This window comes from Myripristis murdjan, chromosome 6 (genome assembly GCF_902150065.1).
Source record: "Myripristis murdjan chromosome 6, fMyrMur1.1, whole genome shotgun sequence".
NCBI lineage: Eukaryota > Metazoa > Chordata > Actinopteri > Holocentriformes > Holocentridae > Myripristis > Myripristis murdjan.
In genome coordinates this window covers 7,728,214-7,755,677 of record NC_043985.1, presented here as the reverse complement: position 1 = coordinate 7,755,677, position 27,464 = coordinate 7,728,214, and the positions used below count along the sequence as shown (strand labels likewise).

Genomic DNA, 27,464 nt, shown 5'->3' with positions numbered 1-27,464 from the left:
GGCTTTACAGAACATCCGGCTAGTACAAAGTAGATAATCTGCATATTCACAGATCCACACATTTTTAAACGAGGGCAAGGTTTTGAGCTGCACTTAAGCCATTTTAAGGCACTAAGGCAAACTTTTTCATGGAAGGAAAGCTTCTAAATATGTAATATTGATGAACAAAGTTTATTTAGTGCCTTAATAACTGACTGGAGGGGGACTTTAATAGCACTGTCCCTGCAAAAATAAACCCAGTTAAGTAAAGTGTGTATGTGTGTGCTTTTGTGTGCAGGTGTGTGTCTGCAGACTGACTTGGGCTCGGGGATCATGATGGGCTCCAGCAGTTCGTCCAGTTTGTGCTGGACGAGGTCTGGCAGCTCGCTCACTCTGCTCTGGTCTGTCTCGATCATGTCCAGGTCCAACTGAAACTCCTTGGGAATGGATGGGTGGGACGACTCGCTGTGCTGGGCGTTCTGACGGGCTTGGCTGGAGCGCGGATGGGGAGGGATCGAAAGGAGAGGTGGTGGGAAGGAGGGGAGGTGGGAAAAAGAGGAGAGAACATTTAGTCTGGTGTAAAATAGATCAGTGCCTGTCAGCTCCAGTCCTGGCTCTCTCAGTTGGGGGGGTGCATGGCTTAATGTGGACCTATTTGCTGGTGCTCTGTCTGATGTGAGTGTATTTGGCGCAGGGATTTAGTGTTCAACAAAAGTTAGTGACAGTCGTAATTCAACAATCAACCATCAATATCAACAGCGAATTTTCACAATCAAGCATTCATTTATGCTATGCTTTCCTCTTAAAGATGCAATCCTCATGACTTAAATAAATCTGGCACTACTTCATAAAAGTCATGAACATGTATGCAGACAAGCTGTACACAATAATCCACAAATTTAAGAAGTGAGTGAAGTTAGTTGAGGAGGGTTTACCCTCCCTGATACCCCAGAGTTAAGGACCCGCAATCCAAAGTGAATGTATTTGTGTGATCCTAGACTGAGGACGTGTGGAAAAAGTCTCCTGTTGTATACATCTTGTTTACGTTGGACTCCCAGGACTGGAGCTGGTCAGCGCTGATCTAAACCCAACATCAAACGTGTGGCTTCTTCAGACAAAAACACACAAGAGCTACCTTGACATTTGGAAACTTAGTGCCAATCTTGGGACACTTGGCACATTAGGTGACAAAAGTTTCTTAATTTCAACTACACTTTCTAGCACAATTACAATTCATTACTTGTTAGCATTTATTACTGGTAATAATAGCTAATGGCACTGTGGTCAGAGCCTAGTGGTATAAAAATAATCGTGAGTACAAAATATCAAGGTATTTCTTTAATAATAGCATTTAGAAATGGTTGAGCAGTGACTGTACAATTGATTGTCTGGGCTCTAAAGTCTATATGGTATTGGAGCACAACAGGTTTTGGGATCATACTAACACATACAGCTTACACAGTAGACTTGACAGGAGCATGACTAACACTCCAAACGTCCACAAAGGGAGACTGAAATTTGAGGAGAAGCAAAGTTGGGCACCTTCACAACTGCTTGGAAACAATGACCTTTGCAGATTGTTGGTGAATCTTAACATTGCTTATGAGTTTTTACTAGTTGGACACCGGCAGCTGTCACTGCTGAATACAGAAAAGAAGGAGCCCTAAATTACTGTGCATGCGTTATCAAGGCACTTTCCCTTTTCCACTGGCTGACGGTGTTACGTCCTGACATTCCCTGACAAACTTCTGACAGCTTTAGGTCACCTCTGCTTTAAAATGAATGCAACTTGTTTAATGTTTTACTTGAGTTAAGGCTGGATTATGCTTCCGCGTACGGGGGTTGTGCGAAGCACGCATTTCCTACGCAGCGCGTGTGTCCAACATACCTCTGCGAAACACACTGAGCAATTCTCCGCCCACCAACGTAGACCCTGTGACGTATGGTCGCTGCTCTTCTGTACATCTTTGTAATGGTGAGAGGACGAGTCGTATAGGTGCGGGTACTTGCGCACCTCCTCGGCCAGGCGTTCTTCCGCGAGATCCAGCATTTTCCAACGTTTTCAAACACAACCGACGAGTCGAGAGACAACAGTTGTTTTAAAAATGGCGCTGCCGGCCGGCACAACAACAGGATGTTGTGATGCCGGTTGCAACGAAATGCCGGAAATGATGTACTTCGGCGGACCAATCACAGCTCTTGTGGGGCTGCGTAGGGTCCGCGTAGTTACAATTTTTGGGAGGCACGCGGCAAGGCTCTGCGGCGGTCGCACAACCCCCGTAAGCTTCGCACAACCCCCGAACGCTCTTCTTACGCAGAAGCATAATTCAGCCTTTAGTATTCCCAAGTCTACACTTGTTTGTAGAGAGCTCTCTTGGAATACTGTTCAGGAAAAAGTGCTTAGAGATTCCACTAAATTCCGCTCCTAAGATAATCCTTTTTGCTATTTCTGCCATAGCACTATCCCAGTTTTAAAAAAGTTCATTTTCTTATTTAGCTTTGTTCTTGAGTTCTACCTTCATCATCCACCAAGATGTGACAGTTCCTAAACGTTAATGACTGTATCAAAATGGAGTTTTAGGGGCTGTATTTTCTACACTAATTATTGCAGCAGGACTGGTGGCCTTTAGTTCCTCTTGTAGAGTCACCATACTGTCTGGACCTTGGTAAGACCAAAAAGCTACAGATCTTACCAGCACTGCAACTATTTTATTGTCCTAGCTAACACTGCAGTAGAGTTCACTTGCTAAAAACGTCCATCTTGGAGGCCTGTAGTAGTAGGGTTGATGTGAGAAAGTCCATCACTAGCTACAGCTCCATATTAGATCGAAGCGTTTTGCTAGTGCTTGAGATAAAAACAATACAACTGACATATGATCTAAAATGATGACAGTGTGTGCCAGTGCAAACGTTAGGTTTTTAACTCCTCTAACAAAACTGGTAGCATTACAAGCTCTCCACATTTGTCCACTCAGCAGTGACAGCCACTGACAAGAATCTCAAAATAGCTGCTGCTTTTAGATGGAACAACAATCTACAAAAGACCTTCCCTTGCGGTTGGGTCTTGCCCCACATTAGATCTGAGTGATCAATACATATGGACCCACTGAAACAATAGCCAACAGTGAGTATATAAGAGCCTCTACTATATGAATGAAAAGCTCATTTCCAGTGTCCTACAGACACTTTGTATTGATTACATTGATTTCTTCCCTTTCATTTTGACCTTTTTATTGTAACTGACAACTACCATAATCTCGTGTGTGGAAGAAAATGTCTCATGACCATGGGTCGATGCCAAGCCATTGGTAATTCATGGTTAAACATCCAAAAGACATGGGCATCAAGAGGAAATATGAACTACCTTTTTTCATGTTTCCAAAAGTTGACTTTTTGAAAACAAAGTGTCTGCAGGCCACCGTCAAAATGATACTTATTGGAGCTAAGGGAAGTGTGCAATTTATAAGGGGGACAAGGTGGGCAGTGTGGACTATGGCAATGAACTACAAGTGAACAGATATTTTCAAAGTTAGCCGGTTGTTTTACGTCAACAGGTTCCACGGTGGGGAAAAGGATTTCTTTAGTTTCAAGATTTTTTTCCCCAGCATGCAAAGTAGCATGACTCCAACACAAATGTCACCACAACCATTTAAGTTCATCAGATCATGAGTGATGAGTGTCAGACTGCATTCAGAGTACTTCCCAATGGCCACACAGACAGAAGAGGGAGGAGGAGGAGGTACTCACATCCTATATGTGCGATACATTATTCTGATCCGGAAAGGAAGGCAGGCAGAGTAAAGAGAGGAGGAAACCACACAGCAAGAGAGACGAAGGGTTAAGAGACACACAGGCAGACAGAACAGACAGGCAGCTAGCCAGCTAGCCAGCCAGAAAAACATACAGACACGGGACGGTTTTACAGACAGATTTCACAGGATGTTTGATATTTCCAATGGGAATAAAAATCTGTATACTGACTATTTCTGTGCAGGTCTGTAAAAGCATCCTGACATGCAATGACTCATTAAAACAGAACAGCAGAGAAGGACAGATTAGTTGTGAGCAGAAAAACAAGACAGTCAAACAGTTCATGGTGTCAATCTCACTGCCATAATCTCACAACAGTTAATCCACAGCATGTAGAAATCTGTTATGGCTCTGACAGTCAGATTAAACAGGACGGAATGACAAACATGCTTATGAATACTAGTTGGGAATGGTTTTTTTTTTTTTTTTTTATGTACTCCAGAACCTGATTTCTGTCCACCAGACAAACTCAAGGACATTTTATTCATATTTAATGTGTTGTATGTACCCGACCCTTTCCACTTTGTAATGTTATCTTTACTACTTTAATACACTACTATTTTGTTATTTTTTTAACTCTGAAATTACAGATATTGTGATATAACTCATGCTTCTAGTAGGAATGATCATTTTTGTACTATAATTTTTTTAACTAAAATGACGATGATGTGATTTTTGCTGGAAAATACAATTTGTAGGCCAGGGTGCCTGTTGCATCACAATACTTCATTTAAAACACTGTTTTGTCACACGTTTTACCTTTATCAAAAAAATTGCAGCTTCTGTGATATGGATATTGCACTTGGCCATACATACTTTCAATAATATTTTGATGAACTGTTCAGCCTCATTGGTAACAATGAACAATTTAAAATACACAAAGCAAAAAAATAAGCCAAATGAGGCAGGAGTGTCTTTAGTCTGCGTGCACTCTTACGAGCCAATTACAAAATCAATACTTGTGTGCTTCAGGAGAACAAAATTTTAAACAACACAAAAACAAAGAAAGAATTACCTTGTAATTTTGAGATGTGTGGTGAACAGCACACATCGACACATTTAGAAGTACAACTTAAGGTCTTATTCATGCATTGCTGCCAGCCTAGTTCTTTAAAAACTCAAGTGGAGCAAGTAGCTAACTTCAAAGGACAGGAACAGACAAATTGAAGGATTTTTCTTATTAGCTCTCCTTCATTAGCTACAAAATGTGATGTAAACATAATAATATTAATCAACTGACAATAACAGGTGAGGTGACTGGTTAGACATGTAACCACTACACCTTTAAAGTCTCCATGAAATGGACTCCTTCCTTCCTTTCTTGATTTGATTCTTCTCATGCACCTGAACCAAAACCCTATCACTAACCCAAGAGGACAGCAGTTTGGGAGAGAGACACATTTTTATTTGAAGGGACAGGTGGGTGAGAGAGGATGTTTTAAGATTTGCGAGGATTTTATTGGTTGAAATTTTGATTTACACCCACTCGTGCAGGACGATATCACAATTTAAGATCCTCTGTCTTACAGGAACTAGAAGTCATGTGAAGTCATTTCATGGGGACTCTACGTTCTATTGTTAGGACAAGAAAGGCAGTGGAGTGTGTTAGTGAAAAATGTAAACTTTAGTCAGTCATGCAAAGAATCTTTCATCCTGCCATCGGCCAGATCTCCATCTGATGTGTCCTCTACGCTGGTGAATAACTTTCCAGGACCTTTACTAGTTGCTTGCCTTTGGTACTCTTGTTTTGCACTTTGATTTCAGCTGTTTGATATTACATTTAATGTGCCATTGTGACACATGAACAAAAAAAAGCTACAGATTTCTGAAAGATGTATACAATTCCAGGTTGTGCCTAAGTGTGGTTCCCACAGATATCCTTTTTGTTCATTATTTGTCTGAAGTTAGTCTCCTCCCACCCAAGCCGGAGCCAGAGGTGACCTACTTGAGTTTATTGGGGTCCTCCTGCGCAGGCTTCCGGAGGAAAGTGGCACTGGGGTTGGTTGGATGTTCTCTCTGGGACCTCTCTGATGCACTCTGTTTAGCCGGGGGGGCAGGAGTCTTCTTGGCTGAACGCTTGATCCTCTCCTCCAACATACTCATGTCCTTCTCTGATAACTGGATTGTTCAAAAGGGAAAGGAAGAGAGGAGGAGGAGGAAGTAACAACAGCAATTTAGTACGTACCACAGAAAAATAGTTGATTACTTATCAGCACTGTTACTCTTTCTTAGGTGGTAAGCTGTATTTAACAATGTAGCCTACTTGTTGTTCTCAGGTCTTTCCTGGAGAGGATTAGACTGTTGCAAACCTGGTTTAACTCATGACAGCATATAGTACTCTGGTAATGGGGTCAATCTTACATTTCCTATAAGTTTGTAGACTTGGTCCCCACAGACATTGTAGACGGCCACGACAGTGTTGAGGGCAGCGTTGCGTACGGAAGTGTCCCTGTCGCCAATATGAACGGCGATCTCCTTCAGAGACTTGGCAGGAGTCGGTTGGCATACATTCATCCCGTAGCCCTCTATCAAACAACCTAACTCCTCAAGACATTCTGGGGAGAGACAGGCAGGAGGGGGAGAGGGACAGACAGTCAGAGACAGAGACAAGGAGGAATAAAGAAGCTGTTAATCAGGTGTGTAAAAAAACATACATATATACACACACATACACCATATTTGCTGCAATGCAGTGTAATTCACTGCGTTACTTCAAGACATATACCACACAACGTCTATTTGATCTCAATGTTAGATCGATCACACGGACCGTATTCAAAAGGACAGAACTTTCTATGTGAAGTGATGTTTAAAACCTTCTGTAAATGACAAGCCATGGTGATTATTATGCTGTGACTGACCAATTAGAATTCTGTTTCTTGCATAAATATGTTCTTTGTTTGAGCCTTGTTGGCCTGTGGTCAGTGCATACTTGGATAAACTGAATAAATAAATGCAACTGAACAACTTGCTCCTGTAATTATATCCCAGAACATTGAGGATAATTATGTATTCTCTCTGACTAATGCCACAGATCCTGGCCTCCAAATGTGATAACGCAAATTAAGATTATTCAACTCGTCACAAATTTGCTGTGCATATTAATGACCACTCAAGAGCAAACCCAGTAATTCTGGTGACCTCATGACCTTTTCTCTAGCATCAACATCAAGCAAATATTGTTATTTCAGTGCTATACTCTGTTGCTGCTGACTGATAACACATGCCTCCTTGTTTTATGAAAGGCCAGTACGGAACGGCATAAATGAGTGTAAAGTGAGTCGTACTTATATGTCGAATCACATATCAGCACTGAGAAATCGGTATTGGTGCACGTCTGTCAACAACCAGCTGGTAAGCCAGCTTGGTGTCTACAGAAGCTTACCAGCTCTCTGTTTGGAGTTCTTGGACTTTGTTCCATCCATGAGGAAGGGAAAGACCTTGGACGCTGGGTACACGTTACACAACATGGTCAGTATGGCCCGAACATCTTTACGGACCACATCCTTGGATTCCCCAACCTGTAGAAGAAGGAATGCATATTTAACACAAAACAGATAAGGGTGGCTTGGGTTTATTTTTTTACTGTCTGGTAGTTGTAGGCCGGTTGCTCACCTTGAGTATGAGGTAAGGGACAAAGGAGTTGGCCTCGTATTCATTGAGGTGGTAGTTCTCTCTGTTCAGCATGGCAAAGAGTAGCTTCAGATACTCTAAGACCTTCATTAGTACTGTGGTGTTGGTGTCAAAGAACCTCAGGGTGAACCACTTCAGAATCAGGTCCAGACAGCTAATGGTGGCATCACTCTCGCAGTCCAACCTCTGTCAAGCACAGAAGCACTGTATCAGCTTTACTAACCTAACTGTAATCCTCAACTAGCCCGTTGTGGATGTAAGAAATGACCAAAATGTCATCACTTGTCAATCCTTATGAGGATATTTGGTCTTTATAAGGGATACATGAACAACACCTCACATACATACAACAATCCCTACCTCTATCATGACTCCTATAGCCTTGACATGTCTTTGGAAGTCAAAGTGGAAGAGCTCGTCCTGAAGCCACTTGGCAAAACAAGTCGACATCTGGGCTTTAAGTTGCTCCACATATTCATCACGAGGAGTGAGGAAATTCCACTTCAAGATCTAGAAAGGGCATTTTATCCAGAGTGACACAACAATTCATTTATAATCAACAGTGCTTCTGATCAGTTTTGCATTCAGGACACTGGAACTGGTTCTGCTCCACATACCTCACAGGAGCATCAGGATATCTACTTTCACCATTTCAAACAATAATACTGAAGGTTTTGCCTGTTTTTTTCTATGCTAAGAATCCTTCATGTATAAAATGAAAAACAATTTTCCCCGGAACTACATTTTACGGTCAAAATACGATATTTGCGGTCAAAATGGGCCGATACTTGTGGCTGCAATGACCCAGGGAATTGTGAATTTCTTCAGCTTGTCCAGCACCTTTAGCTGTTTCTCCTCTTTGATCCTCTGTTCCTTGGCATTGGGGACGAGGACGAAGATGGGTCCGGATTTATCCTCATCCTCCTTGATGCCTTTGGCTGGGGGCTTCTTACCTGCTGCGCCCTAGGTTGGGAGGCAAAATCAAGATCAATAGATAAAGAAAATATGTGTGTGGATGTGATGGGTTTTTAGTTGTGGTTGTTGTAGACATTGTGGGCTTTTATGTCTTTATAAATATGTGTGTCTTTTATTACACATGTAGAATGTGTGAGTGCTTGTGCATATAACAGTATAAGTGTGGATCTGTTATGATCTGTAAAAAGGGTGATGGATAGTGATAACATAAGTAGACAGATATAGAGTTATGAGAAAGAAGTTTAGAGGCAAAAGTTTACATATAAATGGAGTGCAAAAACATTGAAGTCTCATCACTCAAAAACATGCAACACACATTTAGAAACAAAATCATGCAGTGCAGTGACTTGCAATCTAAAACTCTCAGTTTCTAGTTGCTTCCTGTAAGCATGCAAGTATTGTAATTTTATGGGTATATCATTTCAGCGTGTCGTCATTATGGTGATGTTAAGTAAAATTTATCTAGAGGTTAATACTTTCATACCCCCTCTGTATGCACAGCACATAAGTTTATTATCTTATGTGCACAACCATTTCTACATTGTGTTACATGTTACAAGCATAAAACAGATGTCACTGCCTGTCAATTTCAGTGTGAACCTAAAGCAGGTTTGAATGATTCTGTGATATATTGGTTAACAGTGCCTGTGTTAGTGATCAGACAGACACAGAATTAGACTCGACCAAGGCCGGGCCGAGCCGAGCCAAGCTGGAAAAAAGCCGGATAAGGGTTAAGTGTCAGGCTAACAAGTGTCTCAGAAGAAACTCCATGTCTGGGGCTCAACTTCTCAACAGCAGTTTAAAGTGGCCTTAAAAAAAAAAAAAACATTGGTGTGTAGATGAAGTGTGACGATCTTGGTGATGTTCTATGTAACTGACGGACCTCCACTAGTAGGAGAAGGCTTAGAAATTTGAGCATTTGAGGCTGTAACCAGAGACTCGGTGAGCACCTTGGTTCCAAGAATCCCGAACAGAACCAGAACTGTTTTGGTCAAAAAGAGGTACTACTGACTTTTCAGAGCTGACCTACTGCAACCTCTTGGTGGTGCCAACTAAACATTTGTGGGGACGGATCCGGTACAGCCCTATCTGTTCTAGTTTACTCTCATACCAGGGAGCAGCAATATCACAATACAAAAAGTAAGATAACACTCTTGATCATGAACCAATTCAAATCAGTCAGTCAACGTGACGCCTTTACTCCTCTATACCTCGGTTCTACCAAATCTCATAATGGTGATTTTCTACAAATCATTTCTATTCTTTATTGATCAGATTATGAAGGCAATTAATACAATTAAGTAAAAGTTAATTGACTCCAAATTTTAATTTATTCAGCTACAGATATTAATGTCTTAAAGATTGTTGCACATAAATCCCATATAATCCTCTTTTAGTATGAAAGTGAATTTAGATGACATCTCAGAATGTGACAACTCACTGCTGAGTTCTTCATCTGTTAGTCTGCAGGGGCTGCTTGCCACACAGCACTGTTTTTGTAATCTATATCTCTAGCAAAGCTCAGCAGGGGAGATGGAGATCAGCTGTTCAAAGTTAGCAATTTAGAGCACAGCCAAACTGAGTTTCATCATGAGGACACTTGATACAAGGCTACCTGTTGACTGCCAGCAGCAGCCTTTCCTTTGCTGGGGGGCTTTTTACTACCATTACTGTCCTTGTCCATGGAGGGAGGGGGAGGGGCAGGTTCCTCGGGAGGGGAGGGGAGCTGGGCGAGTAGAAAGAACCACATCACATTTACACTTCATGCTGATGAAATGAATGAGAAAAACTAAAATGGTGAACACAAACATAAAAAACATAGGAAGCAAAGATCACCATGTTACGTTTAAGCCTATCTAATATATACAACAATCAATGAAAAGATAGGACTGACATAACTGAAAACATATTTCAGTTTGTCTGCTCCTGTGTACACAAAAGAAAATATCAAAAAGCCAAACAGCTGACATGTGAACTAAAAAGTGGAGCTAAAGAACGGTCATCCAGACAGAACTACCTTCTTAGCAGCCATTCCTCCTCGGACCTTTTTCACTTCAGGTTTGGAATCTACAAAGTCTTCACTGACCGGCTGAGACCTCGACCCTGGAGAGGACAGACATCGTACAGTTCAAGCTTTCTGGCCAAATCATTACTGGCTAAACCTCTTACCAGACTTACCAGCACTGGAATTAAGTAACAGGCGTTACATCATTAGGATAGAAAAAAACGCCCTTTTGATATCTGGCACTGAGGTAATCCAAAAGTAACTGAAAATAATCAAATTGTATAAGTTTAATATTGTGATACTTAAGAGTATATTACAAAATACATTTTTTAGATTTTTTAAACAGGAAATTTGTAATTGTAATGGAGTACATTTATAAAATAACCCTCCCATCCCTGCCTGTTACCAGTGAACTCTGTCCCAATATTTGATACCCAGCTGGATTTGCAGACACCGAGACACGCCCACTGTTTGAACACTTCATAGACCCCAAATCAGCACGTTGAGACTTGTTCAGATCCCAGATGAGAAAAAATGAAACATGTTTGATAAAAGCAATGGCCATAACTTGACTGGCAGGCAGCAGATTACAGTGCTGAACGCTCACAGGCGACATCTGTACAGGTAACTCAGTTGTGATGGGAAGTTGTATGTATAATCAACCTAATAGTCATGTAAGCTACTCAGACTAACCTGATGTGGCCTTGCCTGCTCCTGCAGAGCCCTTTCCTCCTCCCGCCTTGGCAGGGGCTGCAGGTTTCGCTGGCATCACTGCCCTGGCCTTGTCCAACATGGCTACCACCTGGTCCTTGGAGGCAGGCTGGAGGAAGGGAGGGGGGAACAGAGACTGAAATCATTTGTAGCAGAGAGGACTGCACCTTATTACTGTTGTTTTAATGTTCATGTTAATATAAAAGACCTATAAAATTCTATGCATGTGCAAATAAATAGTGAGACATTAAGGCACCAAGAAGTAGAGAATGTGCAGTATGGCTTTTTTTTTTAATCACTAACAGATCTTTTTCACAGCAGTCATTTTGACATGAAATAGCAGGTAAACACAGGTGTTACTAATGAGGTTAATTAAAGTTCTATTGCATTTAGGTCTTAAGGCCAGTTCAAACCAAAGATCTGCAATTAAGAACTGCGATAGACACTTACTTGCTACAGGTGTACTAATAAATGAAAATGGCAAAAACATAATTTGGAGCCGTCCATGGGTACTTCAACTGGGGGTTTACGCAAATTTATGCTGTGAACTGGTTTGCATCTCTGCAACTTCTCCCTGCAATGCTCTAAAATGGCTCTGTCTTATTGTAAAACTTTGGTCTGAACAAGGCTTAACAGGGCCCTGGTGTTGTTCACACTGGCTCTCTGGAAACTTTTTTTTTTTAATCCAATGTCAATATTAGCCAGATAAATCAACAAAGTGATAAAACAATGCGGCCCTATCAAGAATGTCTAGTTGTAGCATACATCTTGTGTTGTTTATTATTCATGGTGGAAATGGGTTCAGTACCTTCAGCTTTCCAGTTGCCTTGGTCATCTTGTCGAAGCCCAAATGCATCATGAAGGTAGGCAGGGCGTCTTGGGCTTTCTTCCTCACATCTCCGTTCCTGTCCTCCAGACAGGCGTAGAGTTGTGGGACACAAAACATCAGATCCCCGGGTACCGTCCTCAGGGTGGGGAGCTTCTCTGCTAACCAGCCTAGTACCTGAGTTAAAGAGGAGAGGAGAGCTTGTTCCCTTCAAAGCGTTCAATTTAAAGGTTCTTTCTCCACCTTACACTGACATGTATCTTGAATCTGGATTTGTCTCCATATGAATTAGCTGGATTCCACCACTATTTTAAAACTGTGTCTATGGCATCTTTCCCTTGTCTCAGCACCAGCATTGCTTGTTTGTTGTTTTTTGGTCTCTGATGTCCTTGTTCCAACATGTAATGTCACATACATATCAAGTGGGGAATTAGCCCGGGAGAGGCTGATTCTGTTACTGTTGTTTACTTGAGGAAACACAGTGTGTGTACTGTTGGATTCAAACTGTTTGGAAAAAACAAACAGCAGGTGATTCCAGGCACAGACATCATTTGGAAGAGTGGCCAGATGGTTTCACAAATCAAAACTAACATGAACTTGAGAGATCAGCTGCCTGTGCCAGGTGTGTTGAATGTGGTTAAATTCTGATCTGAATGTTATGTTTTATTTTTTGTTTTTCTTTGCTGCTGGGATTTTAGAAGAAATGCTTGAGTTGTTTGGCATATGTAGGAAAAAGAAAGAGTGAGAACCTTGTAAGAACAAGGAAGTTCATCTGTGTTTAGGACCAATGCTTTGGCGCCACCCAGTGACAAAAATAAAAAACTGTCACTCTTAAACATGTTTGATTTTTTGACGACTTGACTGTATTACAAAAATTAATACGATTATCAATAGTTTTGCTCCAGTATATCGATTTGTCAAAACTGTTTATCACCAAAGCCTTATGGATATGGAATAAAAACTAGCTCACAACTCTGCCAATGCTATGCAATTGTGATTTTCAACTTCACATGTCAGATTTTCACCAAAACTTAATAATTTCTTCAACAAGAAGTGTGTGTATGTGTGTGTACCTCCTGTCGCAGGAAGGGATTCTCTCTCTTCAGCTCCTCTGACAGGTCTTCTCCCTCCAGCCACTCCTTCATGCCAGTCTGCTCCACCCATGCCTGCAGTGTCGCCATGGCAGCCGTCCTCACGTTAGGCTGCAACACACAAAGGGAGGAGTTATATCCATCATTACTAGAGCCTCAGAAATATTATCAGACAACAGCATCTGCCTCAACCACTGTGAGAAGCCTCATATCACTATTGGTTCAAGAATTACTATCTAAATTAACATTTTTCTCAATGTGTAAAGTTTTGGTTCCATGTTTCATGAGATAAAATTATATCCCTTGTTTTCGCAAAAATTCTTTTCTTTCAAATTTGTTTGCGTTTTTTGAAATGCATTTTAACAAATAATTTTCTTATTTTCTTATATCTATATCTATATAAAAATGGGTGTTTGCTGCAGTGCACATATACATATATAATGTGTTACAGCGGTGAAATTGTTGTTCATGTTATTTGTTATCACCTTTGATAGACCATTTGCATTCATTCTAATGGATATCCCATTTCTCTTGCTGTATCCTACTATCTGCTGCTGCTGTTGCCTCTGCCCAATTTTTAGTGTCCTCTAATGTAATGTAATCAGACTTAATCTAATGCTTAAGAATATGAATGAATGTGTGTACCTTGCTGTCTCCCAGAACAGTAATGATTGGGATTCCCAGTGCTTTAACGTGTTGTTTGAGTCCGGGTCCCATGGCTGTAGCTAGCTGCTGCAGGATAGACAGAGTCTGCTGGACCTGGGGTGGGACAAATGGACAACCAACATTAAACAGCAGGAATCACAAGAAACATCAGTTTTCAGTCTCATACAGCACATTACACTGTTTGGCCAAGCAAATACAAAAATGCACTGTCCTGTTATTATTTGTAGGTATATAGAGTATTGTTGGTGTCTATAAAAAATGAAGCTCTGAATTAACTGAAGTGGCTTCTTGTTTTATCTGGTTTTTCACCAGTTTCCCCATATTTTACATTGCAACAAACCATTTTGCAAATCATGCAGGGGTACTAATGATTTCACAACATGTAGTCAAAATCCCTCCATTTTCAAAGTTGAATTTTTGGTTGAAATGTCCACCTTATAATATTCTGCTTCTGCAGCTAACAAAGTTGTCACCATTCACAAAGTAGAGAACTGATAATTTTCTGTGTAAAGCAAATGTTTCCCTGGGGACTATTTTCTGTCGGAGAGACTGTTTCACTCCGTCCAATTTCATGTCAAAACGAAACAGTGCTACTGCTTTTAGGAAAACGAATGTGGACGACTTTATAACGGTGATGGAATACAGGTGTGAAGAAAGTTTGAAGTCTCTGAAAGTTCTCATATCGTAGAGGAATCAATGGAACCCAATGGCTGGATAAAAGGGAGCAAAAATTATATAAGAGTTTTAAATTATGACTGCTTGATTTTGGAAAAGTTTGGCAGAAATGTGAACTTTATACATTTTGTAGATATTAGGCTCAACATGCACAATCACTGGCATGGTCCTTTAAGTTAGCCAGTATGTGGACTGATTTACGCAGCCACAGTTCAAGCAAATGATGGTTTATCAACAAAACCCACTGAGGAGAAGCCATTTCTGTTCAGGTCAGTGCAGGCCGGGACTGTCCTCCAGGCTTGGTTTGGAAATGTAATGAGAAACCTCTCTCTAAACACAGACTTTATTTATTGCTCTGTCTTGTTTGACTAAATAAACCCAACTAATGGGGAAAATGCTTAAGGGTTCAAAAGAACATTCTAAACAAGCTAGAGTGACATGCATTAGGAATACAATTTAATTTGTTTTAACAGATTGTAACAACATCTTAAATTAAGGCAGGTCACTCCACTCATCTCAACATGAAACAAAACTAACTTGGTTCAAATCCCTTTCAGTGCCAGTGACTGTCATCCTATATTAGCCTTTATTTCAGTTCATTAAAGCAGGTTGGTTTCCCAGCCTGCCTGTTTTACTGACCAGTATTTTATTGGAGTCATTGAGCCGTCCTTTCAGTGCCAGAGGCAGCTCTCCCATGTTGGCTGTGATGAACTTGGCCTCTGAGATGATCGCTGCCGCCTCGTCCAAACCCTCCTTTCGGATTTTCCAGTTCTTATCTCCAATCTTAGCCACAAGGTCCGATGTGATTTTATCACTAAGAGAAAGCATAATCTAGATTACTGTGGGAACAACAGTGGTTTTGGTAGCATCATACTGTTCCTGTATAAAAGACACAGGACATATTGTATGAGATGGCTGTGTCCTAGACAATGTCAAACTACCTGATGTCTGTTCGAGGAAGGAGATCCATGATGTCCTGTCCAGCTCCGGCGTCTTCATCTTGCTCCTCCTCATCACACTCGTCCTCCACCCCTGTCTTCTTGGCGCCTCTGATCGGGGCAGGTGGAGACTGGCCCTGCATCTGTGGAGGAGACACAAATCACTGTCACAACCATCTCAACTACAGGGGGTCCAAATATCTGGAACCACATGAATATTCGTTCAAAAGGTTTTCACTGCTCTGAAGTGAGATGTGTCTTCAAATGTTCCTTCTGACAAGCTGTTTAGATGCTCATTTAATTTGACATTTCCTGATCACTCCAGAGTTCTCAGACACCCTGAAGATATGTCTTGCGCCAGCAGCAAAAAGAGCAGCTGCCAACAAACACTGTGTGGCACAATGGAAAGATACCCGACAAGAGGAAACACATCCTAATAGGGCTGTCTTAGACTTGCAACCCCTTACAGAAGCATTCAAGGTTGGATCATCATAAGGACCGAACCTCTCCCAGTCAATAAATTCATCACTGGGCTCTTGCTCGACTACAGTTTTATGGAGCAATAGGTTCTGAACTCTGTCCAACTAAGTATTTTTCATACATCACATGAAAGCTGGATGAGGCATCACATGCAGGTGAAGGGGAACATATGAGTAACAACACTAGTGGCAGTAACATTAGCTAGTATGTTCAATAGAATATATTCAGTTCTGTACTATTTTTTCCCATCCGCTTTCAGTGGAAAATTGCCAAAGTCAAAGACTCCTGTTGTCGTGACCGCCAATGACAGATTTTTTTTTCTATTTTTCTTTCCTACTTCAAATTCTGCCCATTCACACACACTGTCTTTCTTTCACTAATCTATTTTCCCCTCCAGGCTCCCTCCATGAGTGACATTCGACGAACTGTACATATTTGCTATTACCACAAAAATATTTCCCGCTGACCCATCAGAAAGACCTACCTTTTCAAACTCTGCATCTATCTGTGCAAGGAGGGCAGGCTTCTCATCTTCGAAAAACATGCGTAGCGGAGCTCCCATGTAGAGGTACATGACGCCCAGCAGGGTGATGGCTGCTGTGCGCACGGCGGGGTTGGTCGCTCCCAGTGCCGTCTTCACGTTGTTGATGAAGCCTTTGACGTTGATACTGCGTAGAGGAGAGAAGAAGAACTCAACTGAGGGCTTTCACTGAGGCACACTAAAGGTCCTCAGGTTCTCATACATTTTTCATGTCACAGCAATTTGTAGTGAAATCAATTACAGTGAAATGAAAAGTCCATCAAGTAAAACTGAGGGCAGACTGAAGTGAAGACTGATTACACTCAACTGACAAAAAATGTGAAACAAGCACATAATTTACCACTGAATCAGACCAGTGATCAGTCCTCATAACCAACCCAGGATAATTTTGCATAGTGTAACTACTCCTCATTTTGTTGAGTACCCTCGAGTCAGGCAACTCAAGGACCCCCGCTGAGGGTCTTAAGGCCCACTTTGAAAACCTCTGGCTTAGCAAATCTCTAACAAAACTGCAAAGACCCTGAACAGTGACCAGGGTCAAAAATAAACACCATTTAGCTGCCTAATACAGGTAAATTTTCGATTTGACCGGGTATATAAATTGGAGTGACCTGCCAGGTGGCCAGTAAATCATTTGGAATTACAGTGTAGGATCAGGTTTACATCGCTGTGTTTTTTTATGTGTACTGGCTGAGACTAATGTGACCCTTACTGTCCACCATATCTATCATCACATCAGCCAATCAAATCAAAGCTGCTTGCTACGATTTGGCGCTTTAGCCTAGATTAAATAATTTGCAATCACTTCAAAACATCAACAGTAATTGTTCATTTTCCAGTTTATTGAGCTGACTGTTTCTGTTCTCATGTAAATAGTTTTCAACAGTCAAACTCTGGAGACAACCCATCAGCCCAGCTAGTTTTCTTAAGCACACTGATACAGCTGTGATAAACGCAGAGCTGTGAAAGATTTGTTACCCAGCGAAGCCAAACTCCTTCATTGCATTGGCCAGCCAGTTGAGAGCCTCTGCCTGGTTCTTGGGATTCTTCTGGGAGAAGGCCATCGACACAACCTATCAAAACATTCACACAGTGTTTCAGATATGACGTTATAATTGTTTACTGGCCTGTTTAACTATCGGCGTCTGTACAGAGTAGATCCTTAACCCAAGTGTTAATTAGCTTTTTACTCAGGGGATAAAACTATTTTTGTATATTACTTGACAGGGATACAAAAATAACTAATAACTTTGTTCTGTACAAATGAATCAAATACAAACTTGTTCTGCAGTCCATGGCAGCGAGCAGGCCTCTCCAATAGCAGTCAGCGCCTCTTTGGCATTTCCCCCACACTTGACGTCTCCAACCTTGTCCACCAAGCCATCCAAAACCACCGAGGCTGAGGTCTTTGAAAACTGCCCCTTCTGGGCTATTAGAGCCACAACATGTAGTTTCAGCTGCATCACCTACAAAAGGGAGAGACGAGGCCAGAGCTGTGGTATGAAATCTTCTGGAAGGAACCCTAAAACTAGTTTGTTGTTTAACTCATAGACAATAGGGGTTCATTTAGATATCTGTGTATTTTCAGCTTATTTAAGAATGTATGCAGCATACAGCTTCACAAGCCAAAGATCATAGTGGTGATTAGCTCCATCATTATCAATTCTTGGTGTAATTTCTGTGTTGGGGGCTGAGCTCTTCCACAAACACACACAGAGAGAGAGAGAGAGAGAGAGAGAGAGAGAGAGGACTGCACAGGAGAGAAGCTGTGCTGCAGTGAAAAATAATGTGTTAAAATATAAATAAATTCTAATAGGGTTAGGGTTAGTTAGGTAAGGGTAGCAGCATCGATAAAATCCTAACAATACCCATCCCTACTTGGTACAACCATGTGCAGCTACATTTGTGCAAGCAGCTGTTGTCAGTCTGAATGGACTGAATAATCAGGTGCTGCTGTGATAGTGACAGCTGTGACAGTTACCTGGAAGTTGGTCTCCTTCCAGCCTGGTTTCTTGGCCAGCATCCTGACTAAAGCTTGGCAGGGCATCTCTGCCTTATCCATCGTCTCAACAGCCTAGAATATGACACCACAGGTTAATATCACAACATAGTGTGATACGACAGGTAGTGACATGGCAGCCTGGTCTCAACAGCCTCAAACACGATACCACACATGTGCAACTGTCAGCAGAGATGGGAAGGTAGCTAGACTTCTCACTCAAAAGTTCGGCAACTTAGAATGTCCTGCATTAAATCTTTTTTAAAAAATAATCTCTACAATTTTCTGTGTACAATCCGTTGAGGCTGAGTGTTTGAAATACCAGCAAAACTAGTCTATAAATTTTCAGGTTTTCAAAGGTGCCCTGGAACCCTGAGCAGAGTCTTGGCTTGTGTGAACAAATGTTGCAGAATGAGACACAAAACTTTTTTTTTTTTTTTGGCAAACAGGTAAAAGTATATGTTGGAGGGTAATTCATCTTATGTGACATTAGGGAACAGAAGATGTTACCCTCTGGAACTCCTCCATACTGGCCAGCCGCTCCTTCCAGTTGGCCGAGTCCAGCTGCTGCAGACAGGAGGCAGGGAGCACTGCCGCCGCCCTCTCCTCACAAACCTCAAGCTGTCACACACACAGAGAAACAGAAAATTACATTAAAAAACAAATTATACTGAAACAGTTCAACTATTTAGTGATCAGTTAAACAGAGATCAAACAGCAACAAATCTATTTTTAATCTATTTTATATAAATCTATTTTATATAAATTCTGAAATGTGTTTAGACAGCAGAATCATTTGTTGTTGTTATGGCACTGGTTGCTGCAGGTGTGTGCGTGCTAAAGGAGTGTTTTCCTCCAAGTTTCTTCTTCTCCGCTCACTGCTTATTGTACCGCGAGATGTCAAAAATGATGGAAAGCTGATTGGAATTACCAGGAAATCACATTTCAAACCACACACAATTTGAGAAAAGTCCAACTTTAAAAGGTCAAATTTTATGTTTTTAGTGTTCAAGCTTTAGAAAAAATAACGTATCAAATATCCAAAAAAAAAAACAAACAAAAAAAAAACCAACTTACCGCCAGTTCACTCTCTAGGGTCTCTTTATTGTCAGGCGTCTTCTTGGATTTTCCACTGGGGGCAGAAGCTGGTTTGCCTTTCTTAGGTGGGCCTGCTGATGGCTACAGATGACAAAGGTATAGACAGCTCAACCTCAAGTACAACTGTGGGGTATATTTAATGCTGCTGACCTTTTTTTGGGTATGTGGTTACAAGCGTCCATAACACAGTGAAACTGGGATTTGACACGGTAACAAAGTAAGCAAGAACATTGTCATATCTGAGGACATCAGGGAAAATGTCTGGGAAAATAAACAAATCACTCCCTCTTTCAAAACAACATAAGCACCACAAACATGTTGACAAATGGAAATATTAAGAAAAGCATATTCAGACTGACGGCTGCGACCAGAGAACATCACCTCCAGCTACATTACAAATTGAATACCATGTAACTTGGCATGAACAAAGCAAATCCAGAAAAAAACAGAATGTATTCCTTCAGCTAAAACAGAAAGAAAATTGAAAGGATTCAGTCAGACTTCCTCCTTCTTAAAGTAAATTTGAACTTTTGTTGGGTGTTGGGTTGTGTAGCTCCCTGGGTGTGTTATCCTCAGTAGTTGCAATGTGCTCCCCTGGGCTGCTAATCCACAATATTGTATTTCTATTTCTCCATTCACTTCCATTGTGCAATAAAAGCTGCTCCCAAAATAACACTTTAAGCGTACAAAGCAGCTAATGGGGATATTTCCCCACCATGTGGACTCATATCCTGCCCAGAGAACCGGACAACCCCACTCTCTGCCAAAGTTCAATTTGCACTGAGCAACAGAAATGCCAACATGAAAAAAAAGTGTTACTATGCCTGTAATTCCTGACTAATCAACCCTATACAACATGTGGATGTTTTGCCAGCTGAGTGTGGCTCTAGTTTTACCTTGGTGGCGGCGGCGGGGGTCTTCTTTGGGGGTGCGGAGGATCTGGCTGGAGCCTCAGCAGGGGGAGGAGCTTTAGCTGCCGCCTTCTTCTCTCCCCCTCCTCCCCCTCCAGCCTTCTTCCCTCCTGGGAGCTCCACTTTATCAGCACACTCCTTTATCTGTTACCATTCAAAATAAAGAGCAGTGGTTAGATGCCGAGGAATTGCTACCAAATGTGAAGCTGCAGGATTTATATCTAATATGTCAATAGTAAACATTCTCAAAGATGATGCAATGGTGTAATAAGTAGAAAATCTGTTCCCTCATGTTTCTTGATTGTTAGCTTCAGACAAAGAGGAAGAGAGGATGCAATTCACTGGCATCTAAGATACTGCGCCAATTAGTGTGATTTTATGAATGGGAAAGCATACATATGTGATGCATCACTCCTATACATTTTGTCAAAATGTGATCAATCAAATCAAATAAAACAAATGATCCTATCCCTCCTCCTACCTTATTATCTGATATCAGTTAATTAATGTCACGCAACATATTTATACATCATTACCTTATCCAGTTTGATTTTATCCAGATCAGCTAGGAAAGGGTTCACAGCTTTCTCTCCGACCACTTTCATGGCCGTCCCCAAAGCCTCAAAGGCAGCATCGCGCACCTCTGGAGCAGAGTCGTTCACTTGCTGAACGGGTTAAAGACAAAAGAAGAGAGACAGAATGGAAACAAAAAGAAAAAGAATAAAAATCAGTTATTCACATGATGATAGTTGAGAACTGGAACTAAATTAGCTGGAAAGTGTCATGTGTCATGTCAAGTGTTATTACTGAAACTGAGAGTCAATTGTTTTGCTTCTTATTGCTAGAAAAAGTTAACAATATAACCACATTACAAGCCAGCACTGGTGTGTGTATACCTTGAGGAAAGCAGCGCAGAAGGGTTTGAGAATGCTCTTAGGCAGCGTGGCCTGAGTGCAATGCCTGAAGGCCCTGGCCAGGAACAAAGAGGCCTGCTGCTTGATAGACGGGTTCTTATTGTCCATTACAGCCAGGATGTCCTCTGAAAGGTTCTGGAGAGTGGTCTGGTAAAAACAAGACAAAAGCAAATTAACAATCTATCCATCTATCCCACTTCCCTCCAACATCCACCGAGTGGGGACTTTCTGTTCCAAAAACAGAACAGGTTGGAAAATGTGAGTCCTAAAAGCCAAAAATCGCAGCACTTGGCCAAGTAATTGTTTCCAGGCAATCCAAGTTTCCAAGTAATGGTCATTTTTTCGCATGTGAGACCACAAACTTTACTTATAGCACCTGTAACACCATAACAGTACTATATTCTCACTAAAACATTGGTAGTTAGCTATGTAGAGTCTGTTAGCCTTGGGAGCAACACAATACAACACACACACTATTAGATATGATTATTTATTACAATGCACTCCATTTATTGTATTCTTCTGTATTGTCCTCCACTGTTTTGTCAGGAGCACACCAAAACAAATATGTGTCAGTGCTTATGCACAAAAACTGGTATCAGGACAGCCCTAGAAGATTCAAAATGCATAAGTAAATGTGCAAAGGTAGTTGCAGAGACCAGCGGACAAAATAGATAGACAGACAGACAGACAGACAGACAGACAGATAGACAGATAGACAGATAGACAGATAAATAGATAAATAGATAGATAGATAGATAGATAGATAGATAGATAGATAGATAGATAGATAGGTATACTTTATTGATCCCACTGGGAAATTCACAAAAACACATAGATATGATAGAAATACATATTACAGCTATTGAGATTTGAGCATAACATGGAATAATTAATTACTGTAACTGATCACTGAAATGACTCGACATCAAGACCAGAGTAAGTGTGCATTTCTGTTCCATACTCACAGTGAGGAAGACAGCGTCAATGGCCTCTTGCAGGGCCTGGACAACCTGAGGCTTCTTCTCCTTAAACTTCTCCAGGATGGTTGGTACCACCTGGGAACACAGAGAGAGCCTTAATTTAAACTCAGTAATTGTGAATTAAAGGTAGGTTAGTGCCTCCCATTTCATGTTCTATTGTCTGAAAGAGGCAAGCTTTTGCTTTTTACTTTGATTTTATATTTGTTATGTCTAAATGAAAATTAAAAAAGTCAGGATTTATGGATTTCCATTCCAAACCTCAGGGCAACAAAAACTTGAAAGGCTTCCGATGACTTATGATGTCTGCTTTTTAAACAATAAGCCAATGCCGATGAGCTACTTGGCTTCACTGAATAGTGCTAACAATGGTTACAGTGCAAACCAGCTTCTTCATTTAAGTGCTAATACAAAAATCCAGTGTTTCTTCTATTGATTAAGCAGTGGTGCGCCACCATAACAAAGACATTACCACCACTGCATCAGAATATGCGAAATTAAAATAACACATGATAGTTTAGCCTCATGTTTTTGTAAAACAAAAATAGGCATAGTCCAAATGTTTTGGAGGTAATTATTATAATATGATTAAAAACAGTTTTAGTATCAGAACCTCAACCTCAACATAACCTAAACAACAGATATGAGCATAAATTAGCTGAATAAATTGAGAGAGGAGAGACTGCAATCTTCCCCTGAAACACTGAGCAATAAATATAAACTAACTCTCAGAATCGTAAGGGAATCATTGCTGTAACTCACATGGCCAGCATATGTTCCAAACTTCTTCCTGAGGCCAGCAGCCAGTCCAGCCAGACATTTAGCTGCCAGGGTCACCAGCATCACATTGGCATCTTTCCCCACAACCTGGAACACAGAAACGATTCTGTTTACTCTGCCATCACATTCATACTGTTGTTAGCTGAAGCCAATGTCTAACTAAATCCCTTTAGGTCATGTTATTTTAGCTCGGTTTGAAACACAACTTAATGTTTCTAGGGTGCACTGGCTTGATGAAAATAATTACTGATTGAAAACTTTATCAGTGGTAAGAAGTCTGTACCTTCTTCAGTGATCTAACCAGGTCTCCATAGTCTCCATTCTCTAGTTTGGGGTTTTTGGACAGAGTCTCTACAGCCTCCAGGGCTTCCTTCCTCTCCTGCCACTTTTTAGCTTCCTGTAGAATCAGACAAAGTAACACTTAGTGTTTGATCATAATGAAACGTCGAAATACTTTTAGAAATCTTGAGGTAATTCACAAAGATTTAAAAGGTCAGGAGTTTTTCATTGCACAAAATAGGTTTACAAAGTGACTAGTTATGGGTAATTTACATAGTCAGACTTACTATTTTATCGTAGAAGTCTTTAGGTAATTTGGAGAGAATCTCCACGGCCTCCAGCAGCTCATAAGGGTCCACTGCTGCTGCCGTTTCCTCCTCCTCTTCTCCTGAAAGATGGAAGAGAGTGAAGAAAAACTGGTGTTAGACTGTGATTCCACAACCACCAACTCATAAAATATTCTTGTAAGTTCACATGATTAGAGCAATCACAGAATATGACAAAATCAACTCCCACAAACCCTTGCGTTCATTAGGATTCTCTGATTGGAGATGTCTGTAATATACTTTCATCACCAGGCAAAAAACCTAATAGTTTTATTGAGCGAAAACCTAATATTAGGTTATATGTTGAAAATCATAAATTAAATTATCTTAAGTTACTCAACTGTCCAACATGAGGTGGCAACACATCACAAGTGTTTGAAAAAAAAAAAGTCAAAAGGAAGAGGACAACTGATAATTTCAATAAGAACATACTGAGGTTGAAAAAAAAGTTTTCATGGGAAGTATAAGTTTGATGACAACGACAAGCATTAATGTTTGTTCATCTAACCAGACTGTGATCAATAACTGGTGTGGAGAATGAATGCCATTTGCAGGGGGCTGAAGGGACATTTTCAGCCTGGATGTATTTTTGCATGCCTCTCTCTTTAAGGATGGAGCACATTTTGTATGATGTAATCGTTTGTGACTGATGAAATGCATCATGATTCACTAAAGTACATGTGGGGAAGGTGAAACACATTATGAGATTTGTTTGTTTTTTCAGCATTATTAGCCCATTAGCTGTTTAGCCAAATGCAGATCACTATATTGCGGCTTAGCCTCCATGTGGCTTGCTAAAAGCTGCGCTTCAGACAGTGACAATGTCTGACGATCTGAGCGAGGGGAGTGACACTGAAGCCGAGCACAGAAGTTACTGTGAGGATGAAAATAACAACGATTTAGAGGATTCAGACCCCAACTGAGATTACGATATGACTGCTGACCTGCTGGCCAAGGCTCAGCGGGTGAGAGGCATGTTGGAGGAGGAGGATTAGCAAGGTTTTGTTTGCTGGATTCCAAGAGGACTGGAAAACGGGAAACTTTCACCCACGCCTTTAGAGCGAGTATCCTGCAAGCCATGGGTGAATACTGTCTGTCATGTCAGTATAACATAATTAGGTTAACAATGATTCGATACACCACAACTCACTTTTTTATTTGCAGGTCATTTAGGTTACAAGGTAGGCTAAAGTGCACTTAGTGCACTGTACTCTAGATCAACTAAATTGCCATGGTGCATGCTGTCTAGTGCAGATGTCCTGTTATTTTACCCCCTATTGATCAATCAATCATTGAAGAGTAGGTCAAATTTCAACTAACTAAGATTTTCTTTAGCTGACTACAGCTCTAATCTCAATTTCTAGGACTTTTTATAAGTTCTTAAATTCTAGGATTTCCAGGATGTGTGGGAACCCTGAAAGGATAATAATAAACATACCTTTTATGTGAAATTGTAATTACAATATATCATGTGAGACGTGGATGACTCTGATGGGACCATAAATATCAGCAAATCTGTCTAACCCAGGCAATATGCTGAGCTAGCAGGTTAAACCAACCATCAGACTGATCCCCTTGGGCCTGCTGCTGCTCAAACTTGGCCTTCAGGTCCTGCTGGGATCGGAGGAAGCGGCTCTGTTTGGGAGGAGAGGAGGGCAACTTCACCCACTCCTCCTCCAGCTCCTTCAACTGCAGGGACAGAAGACACAGTGTGCTGTTTAGTCCATGTGAAGTCTCTCCCACACTGCTCCAACAACCTTCAACATCCCCCAGGGCCGATATGCAGATTTTTCAATAATAAATATCGCAATTTTGATTTACATAATAGTCGCTATGAGGTTTTACAGAAAGACAAACACACTAAGTTGCAGCTGTTGTCAATGCAACATCACTGATCTGACCTAATATGTAATTTTAATAATTATAAATACAGTTTTCTTGTGATTTAACTTTTTTCCAGTTTCTTTTTCAACTTTTCAGCTAGTATTCTTGATGTTGTAATAATATAATAACATTAATGGGCCATTTGGCAATTTAATTTGTGGTAGCATTTCTGATACTGTAATTTCAACTCTACAATTTTCAGATTTAGAGCAAATTCATATCGGCCCTATGTATCAGTTATCTGTTTCCTTGATTACTAATAATCAGTACTGTATCGGCCCTGAAAAAAATCCTCCTGTAAGTGTGTGTGTGTGTGGGTGTCTCCTACCTGTACAGAGTTGATATTCTGTAGTGGAGGTCTCAGTGCGTCTCTGATCCATTTGTAGATTTCGACGGCCAGCAGTTTGGCTTCGTCTCTCACTGCCTTCTCTCTGGACTCAAACTGTTTGGGCAAAATCTTCACCACCGGCTTCAGTGTCACTATCTTGGATCCAAACTCACTGGGGGGAAAGATGATTATGGGCAGAAGGTAGACACATGGTTAGGGTAACAGGTATGCACTGATACCAGCGTTTAGGGACCATTTACAAGTAAGAGCAAGCAATGTGGAGTGACTGTTCTGTTCTGAGAGCTGTTATTGTCTCTGTAACTGAGGGTTTGAGATTTGACAGGGCCATCACAACTGTGGGAAACACTGATTATCTATATTATTTCAGTTAAACATGGTAAGTAGTAACAGTACACCTACTTGAGTAATTTTTAATGTCATAACTCCAGCCTGAAGCAGTAACACCAAAGCTGATACAGATAAAAAGCCAAACCACAGCCACTGACTGCTGTGAGATAGAAGAACAGAGTGCAGTACAGTCTTTTGGCCATCGGGGGCAGTGTAAGCACTTGCTAAACAGAGTCGATTATATGGCTGTCAATGGGGCTAAATGCTATCAAATGATCACTACATTTGATTCCAAATATCTACATTGTTACACCAATACACCAGGAACAATATTTATAATGAAGACGTAATTATAAGCTAGTGTGCAAGTCCATGGTTGTAAAATTATGACAATTTTAAAAGACTGCCACTAGCACTGAAGTTATGTGGTGTTGCTCACTGCATCACCAGAGGGAAAAAAAGCATTTTTTCCTTAATAGTTGCAGATGTAATTTATTTAAAGGACTTAGAAATGTGTATATTAACCACCGTCTGCTCATTTTCATCAATGCATAGTAAAAAAAAATATATATATATAATTTAGAGAGCTGATTTTCTGTAAAGGTCCCACTGACCCCTGTGTTCATTTGACTCTGTTTAGCCCAGTTTTAGCGCTCTATGTCGCCCCCTGGAGGTGGCCTCACATATTCTTGTAGACTATCTCCATTAGCACTCACCTGAGGGCCTTCCTGAGCGTCTCGATGCAGGCCACCACTATCTTGGGGTTCTTGTTGTCCAATCCTTTGAGCAGCTCGTCCTGAACAACCTCAGCTTTTTCTATCTCTATGTACATCAGGCAGATGTCTGTGCCCAGCTCCTTAGCCCGTGCTTTGGGTTGGTTAAACACCTTGGTCACCACGCCTGACACCACCTCACCTGTCGTCCTGCAACCAAGGGCAGAGCATTAAACCACAGGCTCTAAACATACGGATACAGACACCCATATTATGTTCTGAGGTTTCACAGATATTAGTTTTCAAAGGCTGATGTTGGTATTTCTGGCTCACTGCTGCCGATGTTGGGCTGATAACCATTTCAGCCAAAAAATGACCACAAATTGCAAATAAAAGCCTTTAAAACAATCATCTACATCACAGGACTCTAAAACTCCCCACTAAAATCCAGAATGACGATGTATGTCAAACAAACATGCTTCATATCCACCATATCAATGGTGGTGGAATTTTGACTGATTGATAACTAATACGCTCCCAAAAAAATAATAATAAATAAAATAAAATAAAATAA

At 40.9% G+C, this 27,464-nt stretch overlaps 1 protein-coding gene across 3 annotated transcripts in view; it reads right to left on the bottom strand.

The window, feature by feature from the left end:
• Window positions 1–27,464, bottom strand: part of ckap5 (cytoskeleton associated protein 5) — a 42,172-nt gene that overhangs the window by 8,546 nt on the left and 6,162 nt on the right. The window contains exons 4-35 of one of the 3 annotated variants that reach the window (XM_030052851.1): window positions 26,894–27,100; window positions 25,830–26,001; window positions 25,177–25,306; window positions 23,579–23,679; window positions 23,296–23,409; window positions 22,995–23,099; window positions 22,221–22,310; window positions 21,235–21,399; window positions 20,875–21,003; window positions 20,324–20,482; window positions 19,407–19,508; window positions 18,840–18,950; window positions 18,312–18,404; window positions 17,611–17,796; window positions 17,309–17,403; window positions 16,274–16,457; window positions 15,313–15,452; window positions 15,011–15,185; window positions 13,676–13,789; window positions 13,013–13,141; window positions 11,922–12,116; window positions 11,096–11,222; window positions 10,415–10,500; window positions 10,013–10,123; window positions 8,263–8,385; window positions 7,783–7,932; window positions 7,405–7,608; window positions 7,175–7,310; window positions 6,151–6,344; window positions 5,735–5,907; window positions 3,727–3,750; window positions 298–471 (exon numbers count right to left, since the gene is read on the bottom strand). In XM_030052851.1, the coding sequence (XP_029908711.1) occupies window positions 298–471; window positions 3,727–3,750; window positions 5,735–5,907; window positions 6,151–6,344; window positions 7,175–7,310; window positions 7,405–7,608; window positions 7,783–7,932; window positions 8,263–8,385; window positions 10,013–10,123; window positions 10,415–10,500; window positions 11,096–11,222; window positions 11,922–12,116; window positions 13,013–13,141; window positions 13,676–13,789; window positions 15,011–15,185; window positions 15,313–15,452; window positions 16,274–16,457; window positions 17,309–17,403; window positions 17,611–17,796; window positions 18,312–18,404; window positions 18,840–18,950; window positions 19,407–19,508; window positions 20,324–20,482; window positions 20,875–21,003; window positions 21,235–21,399; window positions 22,221–22,310; window positions 22,995–23,099; window positions 23,296–23,409; window positions 23,579–23,679; window positions 25,177–25,306; window positions 25,830–26,001; window positions 26,894–27,100 (4,398 nt within the window). The remainder of the gene's footprint in view (window positions 1–297; window positions 472–3,726; window positions 3,751–5,734; window positions 5,908–6,150; window positions 6,345–7,174; window positions 7,311–7,404; window positions 7,609–7,782; window positions 7,933–8,262; window positions 8,386–10,012; window positions 10,124–10,414; window positions 10,501–11,095; window positions 11,223–11,921; window positions 12,117–13,012; window positions 13,142–13,675; window positions 13,790–15,010; window positions 15,186–15,312; window positions 15,453–16,273; window positions 16,458–17,308; window positions 17,404–17,610; window positions 17,797–18,311; window positions 18,405–18,839; window positions 18,951–19,406; window positions 19,509–20,323; window positions 20,483–20,874; window positions 21,004–21,234; window positions 21,400–22,220; window positions 22,311–22,994; window positions 23,100–23,295; window positions 23,410–23,578; window positions 23,680–25,176; window positions 25,307–25,829; window positions 26,002–26,893; window positions 27,101–27,464) is intronic. The other 2 variants (XM_030052852.1, XM_030052853.1) reach the window with 2 other exon arrangements.